The sequence below is a fragment of the Antechinus flavipes genome, chromosome 2 (assembly GCF_016432865.1).
Source record: "Antechinus flavipes isolate AdamAnt ecotype Samford, QLD, Australia chromosome 2, AdamAnt_v2, whole genome shotgun sequence".
In the NCBI taxonomy this organism is placed as follows: domain Eukaryota; kingdom Metazoa; phylum Chordata; class Mammalia; order Dasyuromorphia; family Dasyuridae; genus Antechinus; species Antechinus flavipes.
Genome location: NC_067399.1, coordinates 94,051,807 through 94,072,586, shown reverse-complemented (window position 1 = coordinate 94,072,586; position 20,780 = coordinate 94,051,807). Strand labels below are relative to the sequence as shown.

Below are 20,780 nucleotides of genomic sequence, written 5' to 3'. Positions count from 1 at the left end.
TGTTGTAGAGACCAGTCTTCTTTTTGGCTCAGCTGCTGTCAATAAACGCTTATTGAAGGACTAGTATGTGCCACTCATTAGGCTAAGCTCTCTGGATACAAAGAAGCAAAAGAAGACTCTGTCTTCAAAAAATACATAGTCTAATGGATGTGACTTTGGGCAAATCACTTCATTATTTTGATATCAATTTTCTAATCTGCAAAATAAATTGGGTTAGTCTCCTTAAATCTCTGACTTCTAAAATGGGGATGGTTTTGAAAATAAAAGAGACTTGACAATTTGATCACACACTGCTTGTCATAGAAATTGTAAATGCCTTTTGATTGCCTGATATCAATAAACCATAAACTAGACACTTGTGTTGTTTCTTTTATATAACTCTTTTAGATTTCTCAGCATATACTCTGAGGTACCACTTCACATCTCTCAAATTGGCTAAAATGACAGGAAAAGATGATAAATGTTGGAAGGGATGTGGGAAAACTGGGACACAAATACTTTGTTGGTGGAATTGTGAAATAATCCAACCATTCTGGAGAAAAATAGAGAACTATGCCCCAAAACCTATCAAACTGTGTACATCCTTTGATCCAGCATATAGAGGATTATAAAACAGATTATAAAAGAGGGAAATGACCCACATGTGAAAAATGTTTGTAGTGGCTCTTTTTGTAGTGACAAGAAATTGGAAATTGAGTGATACCTATCAACTGGAAAATGGCTGAATAAGTTATTACATACGAATGTAATAGAACATTATTGTTCTGGAAGAAATGATGAGCAGGCTGATTTCAGAAAAGCCCGGAAAGATTTATACAAAGTGATGCTGAGTGAAGTGAGCAGAACCAGAACACAGTAACAAGATTATGTGATTATCAACTGTGATGGACTTGGCTTTTCTCAGTAATGTGGTGAATTCAAAACAATTCCAGTAGACTTGGGATGGAAAATGGCATCTGCCTCCAGAGATAGAACTATGAGGACTGAATTGGATTGAAGCATAATATTTTTACCTTTTGTTGTTGTTGTTGCCTTTTCTTTCTCATAGTTTTTTCCCCCTTTTGGTTAGATTTTTCTTGCACAATATGACAAATGGAAATACGTTTAAAAGGATTGTACATATTTAATCTATATCAGAATGCTTGCTGTCTTGGGGAGGGGAGGATAACAGAGGGAGGGAGAAAATTTTAGAACACAAAGTCTTACAAAAACGAATATTGAAAACTATCTTTACATGCATTTTGGGAAATAAAATACTATTAAATGTTGAAAACTATCTTTACATGTAAAATATTATTGAGAAAAATATTTCTGGGCATATCTTAGGTACTCAATAATTGTTGGATGAATTTATAGAAAGGTGAAATTTCCAAAAAAAAAAAAATCACAGGAATTAATAATTTGAAGAAATTATGGAACAATACGTGATTCTCTTTAATTTTCCCCTTAAACTCTATTGGAGCAGTTCTTACTCCTCCCTATCTCTTCTAGCTATTATTTCACTGGTTGTTGATTTCCATGTGACCGAGTTAACAAAAGTGAATGTTTTGTTTCGGTGCTTAGTTTCTTTTGTTCAGCTTTTTTTTTTTTTTGAAATAGGCATGAGTTGGAAAAGTTTCTCTTCCGTTCTCTCCATTTTTGGACTAAAATGTATGAGGGACCTAAATTGCATTTCACGAATGGACAGCTAAAAACAATACTTTAAAAATTTCTGCTCTTTAGTCTGCTTAAGCCACGTCTGGCCTAGCCAGTAACTAAAAGAAATGATTTATCAAGTTCGAAGAAGGAAATATGAAAAGGTCTGAAAATCTGAAACTTGGGTAAAAAGTGAGCTTCCAAACATTTAACATATAATGACCATAACATAAAAGGAAAGGGAAAAACAGGATGTGAGGGAGAGGAGAAAAAATATGTATATATTTCCTATTTAAGTAAATTCAGATAGAGAATACAAATACATTTTCCTCAAGAAACTTTGTGAGGGAACTGGGAATGGGAGCCTAAAGCTACTTTAATATAAATATTTGCTAAGATCAAGTCACACTGTCTCCACATTTACCTTATCTTCTTTTCGGTAGGTTTTCCACAAAAACAGATAGTCTCTCCTAGTAAATCACTTCGCATTTCTTACCTTCGCACTCATTTATCGAATGATGTGAGGGTTCTTTTGTAGAGGGGAGGGGAAAATGGGGAGCGATGATTAAAAAATGACACCCCGTCCGCAACACCCTCCCATTTAGAGGCTGCCCTTTTCTTAGAGAAGGTTTGCAAACATCCTCCGGCTAGCCAAAGGGCACACAGGCTCTTGCGCACTCTACAGATCATTTTCCCAACCTACATCAAACACAAGTTGCCTAAAGGTCCTCTCCCGCGCCACCTTTTCATTACAGGAAGGAAAAAAATGGGGGAGAGACTGACACAGTAAATGAATGGATTAATCACTTCTTCCTATTACATCAGCACCTCCCCTTCCCCCCAATTCCTCCTTCCCTTCAACTCAACTCCACACTGGAACACTCCCTCCCAACACATACACAGATACACTTTACATAGAAGCTCGATACCTCCCCATTAGCCCAGGCTCTCTCTCCCTTCCTCTCGGCCTGGGGATCAAGGCGGGGACTAAGGCAGTCGAGTGAAGGCCGGCTCCCTGATAAGAAACGAACTTTTATTGGCCCCGCTGCCGGGATGTCTCTGTTCCGCCGTCTCTCATTGGTCGGCCTCCTAGAAGCCCCTCCCCTCCCTTCCCCTACCCCGTCCCTCGATTGCTCAGCTCTGGCGGCGGCGGCTGCCGGGCCCTCCCCCGCCCCGCTGTGGTGAGTGACTGACTGAGCGTGTGGTGTCTACGGCGGTGTCAATGGCTCCTCCTGCCACGGAGCAGCAGCAGCGTCGGCAGCAGCAGCAGCATCAGCATCATCATCATCATCATCATCATCATCATCGGCGGCGGCGGCAGCAGCAGCCACAGCAGCAGCAGCAGCAGCGGCGGCGGCGGCAGCGACGGGGCTGAGCAGGAGGCGGAGGAGGAGGCGGCGGCGGCGGAGGAGGAGGAGGAGGAGGAGGACCCCGAGGAAAGGCTCCTTTAAGGAGGAGGAACGACTACGCCTCTTTTTTTTTTCTTTTTTTTTCCCCCCGGTCTCCTCCCTTCACCCTCGTTTCCCCTTCGGTGAGGAGAGAGAGGGGGGGGAGGAGAGAGAGGAGGCCGAGGAGAGGAAAAAAAGATTCCTCACAGAAATCTCTTTGAGGGGGTGTGGGGGGGTGGCAGAGGAAGAAAAAAAAAAGGAGCCCGGCGCCCCCTGCTCCCTCCCTCCCTACTCCCTCCCTCCCGCTCGCTCGCTCTCTTCTCCTCCTTCTCCCCTCCTCACCCGCCCGCCCACTCCCCCCAGCCGCCGCCGCTGCCGCCGGAGACCGTGCTCGGGAGACGGCGGGACCGGGATCGGGGTCGCGATTCTCCTCGGGATCCCCGAGCGGGCGGGCGGCCGTCCTTTCTCTCTGTCTTCCTCGGTTCCGGCCTCGGCCTCGGCCTCGGCTCCTCGCCGCCCTCGCCCCTCCCTCGCCTCTCGGCCTCCTCTCTCTCCGGGCGGTGTGTCGGCCCGCCGCCCCGGCCTCCTGTGCCGCTCTCGTCCCCGGGGCCTCTGGGTCTCCTCGGGGGCCCCCTCCCCCCCGCCCCTGTGTCTCCGTGCCTCTCCCTCGCTCCCCTCTCCTCTCCTCCCCCTTCCCGTCCCCTATCTCCCCCAAATCCCCGGGTGTGGGGTGTGTGTGTGTGTCCCTCCGCCAACGCCGCCACCTCAGCCCGGCAAATGAACTCCGTCCGAGCCGCCAACCGGAGACCCAGGCGAGTGTCGAGGCCGCGCCCGGTGCAACAACAACAGCAGCAGCAGCAGCAGCAGCCACCGCCGCCGCCTCCCCAGCAGCAGCAGCAGCCCCAGCCCCAACTGCAGCAGCAGCAGCAACCCCAACCCCAGCCACCACCTCCGCCGCCGCCGCCGCAGCAGCCCCAGCCCCAGCAGCAGCAGCAGCCTCCGCCGCCGCCGCCGCCTCCGCCGCCGCCTCAGGAGAGGAACAACGCCGGGGAGCGGGGTAAGGCTCCGCGGCCTCCTCGGTCCCCTCCCCCGCTCTGCTGCCCCCGGCCCCGGCCGCCTCGGCCGAGGGGGGAGGGGACAGCGGCTCTCGGGCCCTGGGTCTCGGGGGCGGGGGGAGTCGGGGGCTTCTCGGAGAAGGAGCCCAGCCGAGGCGGGTCTCCCCGCTGCCGCAGTGCCCGGCCCGGGCCCCTGTCGCCAGGAAAAGCCCCGGCTTCCCCACTCGCCTTGGCTCGCGCTCAGGCCGCGCTTTGTTTGGTTTCGGGGGCTCGGCACCCCCCCCCTTCCCCCGTCCCTGGACCCCAGAGGGAGTCCGGGGATGGGGGTGAGTGGGGGTCTCACCGGGCTCTCCCTCCTCACTCGTCCCAGGGTTTAAGCACTCTTCCCCTTCCGATGGAGACTGGGGAGGAAGGGACGGGGAAGGGAATTGCCGGTGTTGGGTGAGGACTTGGTCTCCCTCCCTCCTTTCATAACCGGGTTAGTGAGCCTCCCCTCCTCGTGAGGATCGGGGATCCCAGCCTGGAGATGTTGACCCGGGAACTTGTTTTTGCCCCTCCGGCCCGGCTTGGCGCCCTAGTCACGGGGTGGGGGGGTGGGGTGGGGTGGGGGCAGCCGTAGCTCTTCCAGCCCCACAGTGTTTGCTGCGCAGTTTGGTTTTGGTTACAGAATCCCGGGGAGGGGGATGGTGTGTGAGAGTGGGAGTGGGGGGAGGGACCCGTTAAATCTAGACCTTTAAAATAAATAAATAAACAGACCATCGGCCATTTCCAGCCCCCTCCCTCTCTCCTAGTGCTATTACCCCTAGGTTGTTTCTTCCAATGCCCCTCTTATCCTGCCCCTTTGCAACCCCTCCCCCCTTCATCTCCTATTCTCTGGCCTTCCCTGGTCTGTTGGCATGGACTTAATACCCCTACCTTGGAGCAAATGTCTTGGGGAGAATGTGTTATGTGTCTTGTCCAAGGCCTACTGAAATATGTCAATTGGACCCAACTGTGTAGCACTCAGTATGGTAACCACCATTGTCTAAAGGGCTGAAGCTCCTCGAATTGAATTCCTGTTTTAGTGAAATGATAGTTATTTGGGAGGTCGTGAGTGGGAGTGTGCCCCTTGGTCACCAAGCTGCTTAACTATTCTCTTTTTAACTAAATGCTACCAGTGTAGGAGCTTGTTCCCCTTAGCATATTTGCAGCTTTGTTGTTTTAAGGAGGAAGAGAATTGTTAGGAGACATTTTGCATGTTGTATAGTTGAGAAGATAGGTTTTAATTTTTTATGCATTGGTTGTCACATCTCGAATGATAAAGGGAACTAATTTTGAATGCAGTTACTGTCTTGGAAACGTGGTGTGTGTGTGTGTGTGTGTGTGTGTGTTTTAAGTGATGGCTCTTTTTTTACTTGGTCAAAATATTGAATAGTTGAAAGGAAAATGTCAATTTACAAATTAAGTTTACCCATTTCTTCCCTGATCACTATGAAAACTCTCATTGGAGGGCAGGTTATTTTGTATAAAATGAAAGGATGTGAGGCTGCAAATCTAGCTGAGGGTCTTGTCCAAACTCTAGAAATTCTTAGTAATTTATTGATTGATAAATTGGAATTTTGTTTTCATCATGCCCTTTTTGTATGTGATATGCATACGAGAGTTTCTTTTCCCAAGTCCCACTTAATAGTCATGTGTTTCCCGTTGACACGTTTATAAGTAGTTAAGAAAAAAAAATTTTTTAAAATGATTTTGTATTAAACACTATAAACGTTCAGTCTTGGTGTTTTGCTAACAATATACTTGCTCAAGTTGTATTAATTTGTTGTAACCTTGCCAAAAATCCTTTTGATCCAGTAAACCATAATTTAATCAACATGACTTATTTAAAAATTTTATTTGCTTTGATTCATTCCCCAGAACCTCCTTTTTAGACTGTCATTTAACCTGCTGGTGAACACTAAACTTTAGTTAATATCAAGCTATTTATTAAAATTGATTATCTTTGATATTTTTCTTTCAAATCCAGTAGCAGCTTTTCATTGAAGTGAAGTGGTAATCTAGATTTGGAAATTGTAGGTTATATGCCAATGGTTAGAGTTCCTGTCTTTGTTTTTGATACTTATAAACTATCTGATGGCACTCATGAATCAGACTTTCAATAAGTAGCAAAGCCTTAATAACAAACAATTCATTCTAGGATCCTTGCTATGCAGTAAAGACATACCAATTTGGGAAGGCTTTCTTTTCTCTTTTTTTAGTAAAAATATTGTTTCAGACTCTAAAAAAATCTTTAATGAGTTGCTTAAATTCAGAGAATGGTTTTAAAACTGAATAAATTGTCGAGCCAATGAGCAAAAAACTCAGGTAATAATAGTAGTATACTAACTTTATCTTAAACTGTGAGTACATTTTTTTTTGGAAACTTGAATACTTTTAAAAAAGTTTTTAATTTTCCATATGAAAAGTTTTAGGTGTATGTGGAGAAGTTAGTTTTAAAATATCTTGTTTGTACAGGGGATATTCCTTTTATTATTTATTTTTCTGGCTTCCATTATTCAAGGTTTGTAATACAAATAGCTAGATGTGTGTGTGTGTGTGTGTGTGTGTGTGTGTGTGTTTTGAGAGATTTTACATTTTATTGAGTTATATTGCATAAGTATATAAGAGACTTGGATCAATTTGCTACTATTATATTTGAGACTCACTGGTTCCAAAGATAAATTCAATGTCAGTTTATTTTCCATGTAAAAACTTTTTTTTCTGGTAGATATGTCATGCTTAGAAGGATAAACAGATGACTGTCTATTGGTGTACCTTCCTCTCTGTTCCCCTTTCCAAGAGTTATTTTAGCATCTAAAATTCGTGTTACCTTTATTTTAACTATAGTTTTCTTCATGACCAGTTTTTGAGAAGTAGAGCAGCTTAGGAATATGATAGGGAATCTTTTAGAAGTTCTCCTGGATTCTTGGAGAATTCATAAAGCTCTTTAGACACCCCTTTAGGAAATGTTGACAAATTTATCTATAAAGGTCCTTTGTCAAAGGCAGAATACTAATTGTCACATTTTGGGTCTGTCCATTTAAATTCTTGAGCTTTGAATGTTAAACAGATACATATTTAGCTAATGGAAATTAATTGGAAATGTTTCATAAAAGAGAAGACAAAGATTTGTTAATATAAAAAATTGTGATATTCTAGGGTCTAAAACAGGCAAAATGAAACTGAAGGTAGTGTGTTCATTACTTCAGAAATGTTTGACAGTCATTATATTTTTTAAAAATTCATGTACTGAGTGAGTTTATATTCTTTACCCTGATGCTGTTTGATAAGTTTTGCAGAATAGATAAGTTATTTGCTTATTCTCCTGGATGGAGATTAAATAGCTAAACAAGTATGTTAATAGTTGGAGTAAATAAGATTTTATTCTTGATGTTTAAATTTTTAAAAAAATTAAGTAGGTGACAGCTACAATTTGTATTTTTAATTATTGAAAAACTTTAATGCTCTTTTTAAAGACAAAAAGTTTATTATGCATATATAATAGAAATGATAGTTCAAGGAAATTTATCGTGCTTCTCATGATTTTTTGGTTTCTAACCTTAAGGGGATCAGGATTTTTTTTAATAATTGAAAATGTCTCAGCTTGAGCTGCTTCTCTGTTTTGTAGTACTTTTTTTTTTTTTGGAACTTCTTACAACAAACCTGTACTAAGATTCAATATGAGCTTTTAGTAATATCTTAGAACAGAATTGGGAAAGAGATTCCTGGAGGTCCAGGTTTTGAGTTCTTATCGGCCACTCTTTAAGGAATACTTCCACTTGTATCAGCTCCCTTCTGGCTCCTTTGCAAGCACATACATTCCTAACCTCTACCCTCCCTCCCCTTTCCCCAGTTATATATTCTTTTGAAACTCATGTAGCTTTTAGGAGTTCAGGTCAGAGAATTATACTTTACTTTCCAGAGTTTAGGTAATTATGTACCTTGGAGGACAACGGTGATGAAGAAAAATTCTTTGGCTCTTGCCTGACATGCCAAGTTGGGAAGAATAAAGTTTTCATAGGTTTTGAAATCATTGAAATTTTTCAAGAAGGGTATATGTTCTTTTCCTTCTTGGGAACTTTAGCAGATTAGGAGAGATGACTAAATTAGAGATCATCTACCTCTTAAGGTCTTAAATTAAGGAATCTCAAGGCTACTAGATTACTGTTATGAAACTTTATTTTTAAAAATAATAAGACTTCAATGAACAATCATTCTATTTTGTGAACTATTATGATGCTGAGATCCCTTTCTTTCTCTCTTATTCATCAACATGTACCTCTTGTTCATCATATTATTTTGGGTTTTCTAAAGTCCCTATATAGTCCTACCACTGGTCTCTTAATTGTTTTTGATTCTCTTTCAATATTCCAAAGGTACAGCAGCTTTGCTAAGCATCTTTAGTGCTATCCGAACACACAGTGAGCATTCTCTATTTCCTTTGTGAAAAGGCTTTAAGATTGGAATTATTTGACTCCAAATCCTATCTCTGACACCTAATAGCTTTGTGACCATGAGGGAAGATATTTACAAGCAACTCTAAGACTATGAGTAACTGAGCAGTTTCTGCTCTACATAAGCAGAGGGATTTTCTACACTGGAAGTTACTACATACAGGAAATCACAGGTCCAAAAAAAGATCACTGATTAAATGAGTAAAAAATATTGTTCAATTTAGAGCTAATTCTCTGGAGTAGCATTCAAAATAATCCTTTAGATTGATATTGAGACTTTGAGCATTGCCTTATGCAAATATAGATGGTGCTGAAGCCAGGTTTGTTCATATCTAACATGGTGAAACTGTCAAGTGTTGATGTGAATGACTAGAGTTTTCCATGTACAAAGAGAAGAGATGGGTGAATTTTCCCAAAATTACTCATGAGTTCAGTAGTTGGGTTTTTTGGTGTTTTGGTTTTCTTTTTCTTTTTTTTTTTCCTCTTCCAGTTCATGGCTACAGGCAGAGACTGTTTTTAGAAGAAAAATATAGGTTAAATCAATGTTGGACCAAAGTACTAATTTTAAAATCATTTTTGACTGGCTTCTTTCTGGAGCAAATTTCCTGTGTACTAATGTATGTACTGGAAAAGCTTTGGGATATTTATTTCCCAATTATCTACTTGTACTTTCCTACATCTCTTGATTTTTGAATCCCCTCTCTTTACCTCCTATTGAAAAGTTCCCAAGCCCCAACCAAGTCATTAATGGAATACTTAATCACAAAATCTGAACCTCTTTTTTAAGACCTTATGTTCTTAGATCCCAGCTGTCTACTGCCTTTGGCCATGATGATGATCCCATTCTCCTGGATTTCTTTCTGCCCAGCCACAAGTCGTCTCTCTTATCCTTATACTTGCAACATTCTAAATCAAAGTAGGAAATACCTATCCTGCCTTCATTCCTCTATATGCATTATCTCCTCTATTAGAATCCAAATTTCTAGAAGGCAATGGCTGTCTTTACTTCTATTTGTACCCTCAGAACTTGTCAGTACCTGACTCTGGAAAGCATGTTTTTTCTTTTATACATTAATTCTCTTTTGACTTCCCAAATACCACTCTTTTTGTCCTCCTGTTCTCTTGTTTCAGTTGAATCCCTGAAGTTCCATTTTGGACTTTTCTTGGCAGAGAGGTCTTTTTGCAGATAAGGAACAGAGAGGCAAGCGGGATTAGATGACTTGCTTAGGATCATACAGCTAGTTGTCAGAAGCAGTATTTGGATTCAGGAAAGTGAGCTTCCTATGCACCATGCCACTTAGCTGTTCATCTTATCCTCCTACCTTTTATAATTGCTGCTATCAGCCAAATAAACATGGGCTATGTGCCAGACACTGCCTTTCTTCAAGTCCCAGCTAAAATTCCAGCTTTTTTAGGAAGTCTTTCCCAATCCTTTTCAATTCTAATTTTCCTTCTATTGATTATGTTCCTAATTACTCTGTACATAGCTAGTTTGTACATTTTTGTTTACATGTTGCTTCCTCCATTAGATTATAAGTTCCTTGAAGATAGGGATTGTTTGTCTTTTGCTTTTGGGAAATGCCTTATTTTTTGGTAGGGGTGGGAAGAAGGAAATGTTATAAACACCAAAAAGAAAACCAATCTCTGGCCTGTAGGAGTTTACTGTCTAAGGGAGGCAAGACTGCACACAAAGGGAAACTGAAATAAGGGTGTATAACTAGCCTTGAGCTTCTGGCACAGTGAAGAATCTGTATGAAATGCAAAGATGACTGGCCTGGGGAATTATTCTTATATGGAGAATTTGAGAGGAGCTCTCTACCTTCATCGCAGAGGGCTTCTAGAGCCAGAGGGTGCTGATGAAATATGATTACTAAGGCTAATGCAGTCTTTCTGGATGATGAGATTCCTGTTGGTGTGATGGAGAAGTAGAAAAAGGAGTATTCCTCTGTACTGTCTTGTTGATTCTTCTCCCCCTTCCCTACTGTCTAAGATGATATTTGCCAAGACTAGGACTTGGGCCCTCTCTGTCTTGTCCTTGGCAGTCTCGCTTACTTTTATGTAGTGTTAGTTAACATGGTGTAGTTTAGCAGAGTGCCGGATTTGAAAGCAGACCACCTGGTTTCAAGTCCTGGTTCTCTTACTACAGATAAGACATGAAGCAAGTCCTTTTTTTTTTTTTTTTTTAATTCTTTTAAGTAGGAAATTTAGACTAGATATCTTTAAGGTTCTTTCAACTCAAATCCCAGTGTTTATACAGATGATAACGAATTCTAATTCTAGCTCAGGCTTTCTCTTCTGTGCTCTAGAACTTCAGATCTGTTTGGCTATTTCACTGCCACTTCAAACTCACTGTGTTTGAAAGTGAACAAATTATATTTATCTTCAAAATTTTACTGTTCCTTCTGTCTTCATTATTTTTGAGTGACACTACAATTCATTTTGTCTGTGTAAAACTTCATTTTGTCTTTGATTTTACCATCTCCTTCATCTGTCATTATTTTAACTTAAAAAGTTTTTTTTTTTCCCTACTTTTGAAGTCTCTCTCCTGCCTATCTTCTGCACTGGTACCACATTAGTACAGATTTCAATACCTTCTGATCTATTACAGTAGCCTCTTAACAGGTCATCCTGTGCCCACTTTTAGCTTTTTTCAAGCCATCCTTATGGCTTGTCCATCTAAAATTTGCTGGGCACTAAATGCCTCTCCATTCTAGACCCTATTTCTTTCCATCTTAATCTGTGTATTTTATTCTGCAGCTACTCTTAACTAAATGATCTTTTGTACAAATACTTTCCTCCTTCCATCACTGCTTAGATCAAATATCTCCTATACTACATTTCTTTCTTTAAAGTGCATTCCTTAAAGCCTAATTCAGATTTCTTCTAGGAAGTCTTTCCTAATTTCCACCAGGTAATAATTTCCTTTTTCTTCTTATACTCACATAGAATTTTGGCACTCATATTATAAATCAATGTTCTTATTGAGGACAGGGAACTATTTGGGGGTGGGGATTGTGGGAGATGGTCCTCAGCATCTAGCATAATATCTTGCATATAATGGAAACCATGTATAAGTGTTGAATTATAATTTTGTTTGAGTTAGATCTTACTGCAGTGTAAATTCTATATAGTAATGGTTCCTATCTAAATTTCATATCTAATAGTGCTGTGCTCACAGTGCACTAATTGTTCATTGAGTTGAATTTGTGGAATTTAAGAAATATGCTTCTTACACTTAAATTCTCAATATATTTAATCTGAAGAAAATAGAAAAGTGAAAGGGACTGATTTTGTCCCATATAATTTAGTCAAGGGTAAGAATATTTTAAAACAATTTTACTTTGAAAATCAGTTAACTGCATTTTCTTAATTAGAAGCATTTAATAAGATTTATTGTAGTTGCAAAGTAGATAGACATATGTTTCATATGTTCATATGTTGAATACGATTCAATTCAGCACATCTATAGTAGGCATATACCATACGTAAAAATCTGTGCTTGGTGTTGAAAGAGATAAAAAGTTGGTTGATTCAAAATTGCTTTTTGAGAGTTTACAAATAAGTAAGGGAATATGCTTCCCCCCATTTACACACTAGATATATAACTAAGAACTCAGAATAAATAGATAACTACCTCATGTATAAGATAAACTTCTCTATGGAACCTAATGGGTGCATCCAGAAGTAGGTAGAGCTTCATTCAGTTAATTTAGAAATGGGATTTCAAAGATGGGTAGGGAAATATGATTGAATGAAGTTTTTGATTTCTTGTTATCTGATTCTGCCCATTAAAATGAAAAGGAGGCATTGATTATTGAATAGATGGGAAGCAAGTCTCCTTCAGGAAGACTTGGGTTTAAGTTTTGTCTCAACACTGTATTCTGGGCAAGCCAATTAATGTTTCAGTGCCTCTGTACAATTCTCTAAGACCATCAATTTTTGAACAGTTGCTAATTTGCATTGGTAGATTACATTGACCTACATATGTCACAGATTGGTGTTCTTCCTTCTTACTGATATACTGAAAATAACTCAATCTTGGGTCTTGGAGCTTTCTCCTACTTGGGAGTTTATTTTCATGTGGTGTTGACTGAAGTTCCATATGAATAAGAACATGAATTTTGAGGTATGTTTGGCTCAAACATGCTTAAAAGTATATGACTGGAGAAACAAGATTTTCTTATTTGGAGTTAAGGTCATAAAAATGAAACCTTTGGTATTAGTATTTCTAGGAATTAATCAGGCTAGTCTATTGTCAAGTCATAATATATCTTATTCACTGACCCTGAATGTTTAGGGATATTATAAGAGCTCTTCAGGTTATCTGGAATTTCAGCAACAGTGGAAATAACCTCATGTCAGAAAAGGGGATCTCAAGGAAAGTCACATCACAAATGAAGTAGTTGGTTCTTTTTTCACCTAAAGTCTACATCAAGAGGATGTAGACTGCATCATAGGAAACAAACTTCTGTTGGAGATGAGGGTAAAACCAGTTCTGGCTGACAGACATTTGAGCTTTTAAAGTGATTTGCACTTTTGGCACTTTTCCATTATAAATTCTCCCACTAAATGAATATGAAATCAGGGTTTGCAAATGATTTCCCTTGTAGAAAGTGTCCAATAGTAATATAAAGGTCTCAAAAGCAACTAGTGGCAATCCATAAAAGAAAGCATTGATTCTTGTGATTCTAGTTTTTGATGCAAAAGCCTTGTTTAAATGGTAGGGTAGTTTCTTCCTTGTACCTATTTAAAAGTGTAAAGGATTTAGGTTCCTTGCCCAATGGATAGTCAGCTATTGTTTAGGTAAATCTATCATTAGGATAAGTTGACTAAGGTAGCAACTTGATCCAGATCTCCTGACGTGGGGAACTTTGGACACCTAATAATCAGGAATATTGGCTTTCCTCCCCCAACCCCCTTCACCTCCAGTTCTGTCAGCTTGGACAGGTTACTGACATGCTTTCCCAACTGTAAAATGGGGACAGTAATATTGACTACTTAATGTTTTGTGTTAATGTTCTGATTAATAAAAAATTAAGAGCTCTACCTGGCTGTGTGCTTTTGGGCAACTCATTTACATAATTTTTTAAGCCTCAATTTACTCATCTGTAAATTGAAGAAATTAAGCTGTGCATGTTCCTTTAGCACTAAATTATTGGATTATGTTTTTCTGGTTTAGAGACTGCTTCTTAGTTTCAAGGTTAATTATCTGAACCCTTAAGGTTTTGTTTCTAAGCAGTATTCACAGTGGGATCGAAAGGCAGCTTGATGATTAAAGCCTAGGACCTGAAGTCAGGAAGACTCATCTTTCTGAATTTTAATCTAGCCTCAGACATTTGCTAGCTGTGTGACCCTAGGCAAGTCACTTAACCATTTTTGCCTCAGTTTCTCATCTGTAAAATGGGTTGGAGAAAGAAATGACAAACTACTTCACCATAGTTGCCAAGAAAACTCTGAATGACATCACAAAGAGTTGGACAACAATAACAACAGTATTCGCTATATTATTAGAATGTATAAACTTCTATTCTCTGAGAGAACTGAGTTTTAAGAAGATGTAACTTTTCTTTCACAATATTTTTATTCACTTGTTACATCTTGGAGATTAGTAAAGCCAGGTGTGTAAAATACACCTAGATATGAGTTATTCATTAGAGATAAAATAACATTGTTTCTTCCAATTTAATTTATATTGTCTTTTTGAAGATGGTAGGATTTTGTGTGAATAAAGATTTAGCAGGTGAAAAGGGGCTAGGGGCACTTTAGGCAAATCTCCAGTTATATGGAAGAGTGTTGACAGAAATTCAAAGTTTATCAATGAAATTACTATTTCCTTAGTTAACATTGAAATCTACATTGCAAAATCTAAGTCTTTTCTCATTCTTCATCTTGTCTTATCTTCTACCTTCATTCACTCTCTTCTGGAACTCTCAAGTTTTTACTAAATTGTTCTTTTCCTGGTTCTTCTACCTGTCTGACCAGTCTTTCTTAGTCTTCTTTTGTGGACCTTCATTCAGGGCATGTTCATTAAACATAGGTTATCTCCCATAGATTCTGTCCTGAGTCTTTAAATTCAGCATTACAGAAATTCTCATTATCTCTCCCTACATAAATGCCCTCCCCTCTTTCCATCTTGTCTTCCAGTTAGCCAGGTGGGCAACCACCACATCTTCACTTAAACTAACTGCACAGTATTTATGTCAGGTTTTTGTCTTTTTTTTCTTTCACAATATCTCTTTTATATGTCCTCTTTTCTCCACTCTCATGTCATTCCAACTCATTCTTCACTGTGTGACCCTGGGCAAGTCACTTAACCATTTTTGCCTCAGTTTCTCATCTGTTAAATGGGTTAGAGAAAGAAATGACAAACTACTTCACCATAGTTGCCAAGAAAACTCTGAATGACATCACAAAGAGTTGGACAACAATAACAATAGTATTCGCTGTATTATTAGAATGCCAAATTAATTTTTCTAAAGTGAAGGTCATGATGCCTCCATTCCCTATTAGTTCAATACACTGGTTCTGTTTTCCATTACTCTCAGAATCAAATATTAAAAAATATTTTTTTTGACCCTTAAAACCCTTCACAATATGGAATTTTTCTATCTTTCCGTTATTCTTAAACTATATTCCTCTTCATATGTTTTATGACCCAGCTTCTTAAGCTATGATTCTCGACTCCTTGTGAGGTCTAATAACTCAGTGTGAAGGGTTGCAAAATTATGATTTATTATCATTAATGTTGATTTGTGTACATAATCTATATACATGTATGGCTGGGTATTACATAAAAAATTTTTGAGCAAAAAAAAAAAAAAGGGTCATGAGAAGAGTAAGAAGTTTTTGCTTTGGGGTAGCTAGGTGGCACAGTAGATAGAGCTCCAGTCCTGAAGTCAGGAGAACCTGAGTCGAAATCTGAACTCTTAACGCTTCCTAGCTGGGTGACCCTGGCCAAGTCATTTAACCCCCCAATTGCCTCAGCAAAAAAAAAAAAAAAAAAAAAAAAAAAATCCCTCTTTGGCCTACTTGTTTTTCCATATGACGCTCGATATCATCATCATCCTTACTCCAAATGTTTGCAGTGAGTATCCCTCATGCTTCAGGTGTTTCCTCATATCTACTTTTTCTCTTATTTCATCTATCTTTTCCTTCTGCAGACAGTCTTTCCTGGAGCTTTAATCCTCTTGAGATTACCTCCCACTTATTTTTATATGAAAAGAATCCTTTGCTTGTTGTCTCTCCCTCCCTGAGAACAAACTTTTTTTTGGTTTTTATTTTCCTTTTCCTTTTTTTTTTTTTAATTTGCCAATGCTTAGCCCAATCCTTAACGTGTAATGATCCCTTAATAAATGCTTTTTGACCAACTGACTGATAAATTATTAGTGACTGCCTAAAGTTAGTCAGTCCTGTATGTAATTTGAAAGAAATGATCTTCTGAAATAGGGGTGGTGGTGGTGTTGCTGCAAGTGGTACATTAGGCGCACAGTGAGATGGCAGATATCAAGGGAGACAAGGAAATATACCAGGATCACATGATGGACAAATGGAAACTTATAAGAAGTCAATCAAAAATTCTCATAGTTGATAGAATCACAAATCTGAAGCTGGAAGGGAGAAATTTTACAAATGTGGGTCACACAGCATTGCAAATGTCTTAGTTTTGGCATAAGAAATGTGTAGAACTTTGGAAACTGACCCTCAGCAAGGCAATTCAACAATCATCTATTAAGCAAAGTCTATTAGTGCAAAGAAATAATGCCAGGTGATGGCAATACAGACCAAAAAAAAAAAAAAAAAAAGACAAATAGTCATACTTTTTAGAGCTTACATGTTCTGAAGAATAACTTAAATAAATATGCAGTTATCAAGAATGCTTTTGTCACTATTGACATTCATTTGGAATTTAAATTCCCTATTTTTGTATATGATAATCAGGGTTTGCTTAAGTTTCCTTGGTTCTATTGATACTTTTATCGTCTACAATTCAAACTATTTCTCCTTTACCTACAATTCTTCCAAATCATTTGCTAAGGCTCTATTTACTGTTGCTATCATAGGAATTTTAAGTTTTTATCTCACTTCATTGAAAATGGAGCAGTAGCAACAATGGACAGAAGATTCCCCAACTTTGGATTGTATGTAAGGATCTTTGTCTTAGAATGTACTCTTTTTTTTTTTTTTTTTTTAAAAGAAAATTGTTATTAGGTGATATATGTTGTAGGCTAGTCCACAAAAACCTTTTTGATGCATAATAGCTTTTTACTAACTATTGAGTATTAGTGTTTGTGTTCTGGATACTTAAGAACTGAGCACTGTGCCCTTGAGAAATAAAGAGAAAGAAGAGCAGTTCTAGCTCTTTTCTCCAAGATCTTTTGATATTTTTTTTAGATGCAAAACCAGCAATGGACACAATTCAAAATTAACCAATTTTCTTTGATAACTTCTGATAAATCCGCCTCTCCAATATAGCTTTCCTGGAGTGTTTAGTGCCTTTGTACCAACCTAAGCCCTCATACTATGGCATCCTAATTTGACTTGTTCTCTCTAAAAGTGTTTTGTGCTCCCAAATCAGCCATTTTCTCCTATCTTCTTTTTAAGCTCTTGGACCTGGGCACCTTATTTTACCTAAGCAATGTATCTTTGCCTACAAGAGTAGGTTTTTATATTTGTTGAATTGAATGGAAATTCAGTGCAAATTAGCTAAGTTTGGAGTTTGAAAACTCTACTTGAAATAATTCATCCCTGAGGTGTAAATTAATCATATTCCCTTAACCATATCAGAAATTATGGAGGTTTTGTTTAGTTCTATAATAGAAATAACTTTGGACTGAAATGAATCTCTGGAAAAATTCAGGCTGTATGAGTATATATGAATGAACTAAAAAACATTTGGTTTCCTAAGGGGGATATATTTTGAGGTAGTAACTTTATGGGTTCAACGGTATCTGGGGAATTGTCCCACCATAGTCAGCTCCCCTTAATTATTCACAGCCTATTCCTTCCTTTACTGTGGAATCCATCAACCATTGAGACAGTAGAAGGTGTGGAAGAAGTGTTAGCTAGCAGGATGACAAATTGGGGACTAATATTACTTGAAAACGGCTTGATAGTAGGGTTTGTGGGGTTCAAGAAAAATCTGTCCACATTTGAAACTAACCTTTTAGAGAAAATAATTCTTTGCTCATCTTTTTGTTTGTTTGTTTTTTGGTTATTTGAGTCAAGAATTTTTTTTTTTTAATTATAGGTTTTTATTTACAAGATATATGCATGGGTAATTTTTCTGCATTGACTCTTGCAAAAACCTTCTGTTCCAACTTTTCCCCTCTTCCCCACTCCTCTTCCCTCTCCCCCAGATAGCAGGTACACCTTAAAGTATACATTAAATACATTTTATATATATCCATACAGTTATTTTGCTTCACAAGAAGAATCGGACTTTGAAATAAGGTAAAATTAACCTGAGAAGGAAATCAAAAGTGTAAGCAAACAAAAAGAGTGATTGGAAATGCTATGTAGTGGTTCACACTCACCAGAGTTCTTTCTCTGAGTGTAGCTGGTTCTATTCATTATTGAACAAATGGAACTGATTTGGTTCATCTCATTGTTGAACAGAGCCACATTCATCAGAATTGATCATCTTATAGTATTGTTATTGAAGTACATATAATGATCTGGTTCTTTTCATTTCACTCAGCATTAGTTCATGTAGATCTCTTCAGGTCTCTCTGAAATCTTCCTGCTGGTCATTTCTTACAGAACAATGATATTTCATAACATTCATATACCACAGTCTTTTCAGCCATTCTCCAACTGATGGGTATCCACTCAGTTTCTAGTTCTTTGCCACTACAAACAGGGCTGCCACAAACATTTTGGCAAATACAGATCCTTTTCCCTTCTTTAAGATCTCTTTAGGATATAAGCCCAGTAGTAACACTGGTGGATCAAAGAGTGTGCACAGTTTGAACTTTTTGAGCATAATTCCAAATTGCTCTCCAGAATGGCTGGATGTATTCACAATTCCACCAACGATGTATCAGTGTCCCAATTTTCCCACATCCCCTCCAGTATTCAGCATTATCTTTTCCTGTCATCCTAGCCAATCTGAAAGGTTTGTAGTGGTATCTCAGAGTTGTCTTAATTTGCATTTCTCTGATTAGTAATGACGGAGCATCTTTTCATATGGCTAGAAATAGTTTCAATTTCTTCATCTGAAAATTGTTCATATCCTTTGACCATTTATTATTTGGAGAATGGCTTGATGATAGTAAAGAGTTAGTGAAGTAGGTTTAGGATGGCATGGAATAATATTTATATGATTCTCAATAGATGGTACAGTCCTTAGAGCACCAGTCCTGGAGACAGGAAGAGCTTTGTTCAAATTTGGCCTCAAATTTAATTTCTCTTTGTCTCAATTTCCTCATCTGTAAAAGGAAGATAATAATAGCACCTACTTTGAAAAGTTGTGGAAATGTATGTGATAGTAATTATAAAGTACTTAGTACAGTGCCTGGCACATTGCAAGTACTATATAAATATTAGCTATTACTGTTACAATCACTGATTTTTATATTTTATTTTCTTTCAGTGGAAAAAAGATAATAGGAACTTCTAATTATGTTGAGAGAGTAAATTTACCTGAAAAGATTTTTTCCCATATATTTATATATTTCTTAGTTTCTTGATTTTACCACATTGCAGTATGTGGGTTTTGTTTGTTTGTTTGTTTGTTTTTGTTTAGTTTAGTTTAGTTTTTTTTAAGAACTTAGGAGAGAAAGTATAATAGATACTTCTTTAGAAATTTTATTAATCTTTGCTTTAAGTCTTTTAGTCTACAGTTAATGTTTTAGCAGTGAATTATGTCATGGATGTGATTGTAACCCTTGATAATTTTTAGGTTACAATTTTTAAAAATTACATATACCCTCTGGGTAAATGATCTTGGTTCTTCTTTTATGCTGAGTTATAGGTAGTTTGTGTAGTAGAAATGATCTAGAACTTGAAGTTAGGATCCAAATCTTGGCTTTATCCATTGGCTTATCCATCCTGCCCAAGTTTGTTAGTTCATCTGTAAAACAATAGGAGTTGAACTAAAAAAACCTTTAAGATACATTCTAGCTTCAAAATTCCATAATTCTTGTAAGTGATCAAGTAGTCACTGCCAGTTCTGCCTTAAGTTTTATACTTCTTGACTTCTCTTCCAAATTACTTAATTATCTGCTTGTCCAACTTCTTGCAAAGTCCTATTCTAGGCTATAAGTTTTTTTTTTCTTTTTCCTGATTATTTTCCTTGCCATTGCTGATGCTACCTTATCTTAAAATTTTGGTATATGCTAGAAAGTTGTTATACAGTTTACCAAATATTTGAATGCATTTTGCATTCTTGTGATTTATTTCTAATATATATGAGAAATTGCATGATTATCTTTGCTAGCAGCTCTATGTGGGATCTCCCCAAAGAAAAAGTTTTTTTATTCTTATGTCATAGGTTTTCATAAGCCAGCACCCCTTTTTAATTACCTCCCCCAAGAAGGTTGACCCTGTTCTTGGAAAATGGTGACTCAGTTGTCTTAATGATTTTGGTTGGTAGATGATGCTCTAAATGTTATGTTGGATCAGTGGGGGAAAAAAGTAAAGCAGTGTTGTGGGTTCTGTGTGTATATATGTATGTATGAGCATATGTGTATGTATATAAAAATAAGACATCTGTATGCTGTTCATCTGTGACTGGTTAGATTGGTACTAATGAGCATGGCACTAAAGAGGCTCAGGTCATGGATTTGATCACTCTGTGGAGTTATGTGTGTGTATTCTTGAGTCAAAGGGATTTTGTAACACTGAGCATATTCGTAGAAATTCATTAATGCTAGAAAAATATCCTGAAAAGCATGTTCTGTGTTAATGGGTTAGTAATGACGTTTCTTAAGCACACCATTTTTATTAACAAATGCAATTTGGTAACAAGTACATTGACTTTTATAGTGTTGTTTGTTAAATATTCAATATTACCTTGTTTTTATTTTGTTTATTATATATGTACATTTATGTATAGGTATATTATATCTACTATATGTTTGTATAATTTCCCTTGATAGAATGTAAGCTCCTTCACAATGTGTATGGACTGTTTTATTTTTGTCTTTATATTTCTAGTGCCAGTATGTATACATACATCTTCCACACAATAGGTGATTAATAAACTTGTTGATTGACTATAAAATTTG

The 20,780-nt window shown here is 38.2% G+C and overlaps 1 protein-coding gene across 2 annotated transcripts in view; it reads left to right on the top strand.

Moving 5' to 3' along the window:
* The first annotated feature begins 2,825 nt into the window (after positions 1-2,825).
* FBXO11 (F-box protein 11) overlaps positions 2,826-20,780 on the top strand; it is a 118,795-nt gene continuing 100,840 nt past the window's right edge. The window contains exon 1 of one of the 2 annotated variants that reach the window (XM_051975232.1): positions 2,826-4,080. In XM_051975232.1, coding sequence (XP_051831192.1) covers positions 3,801-4,080 — 280 coding nt within the window. In that variant the 5' untranslated portion in view covers positions 2,826-3,800. The remainder of the gene's footprint in view (positions 4,081-20,780) is intronic. The other variant, XM_051975231.1, reaches the window with a different exon arrangement.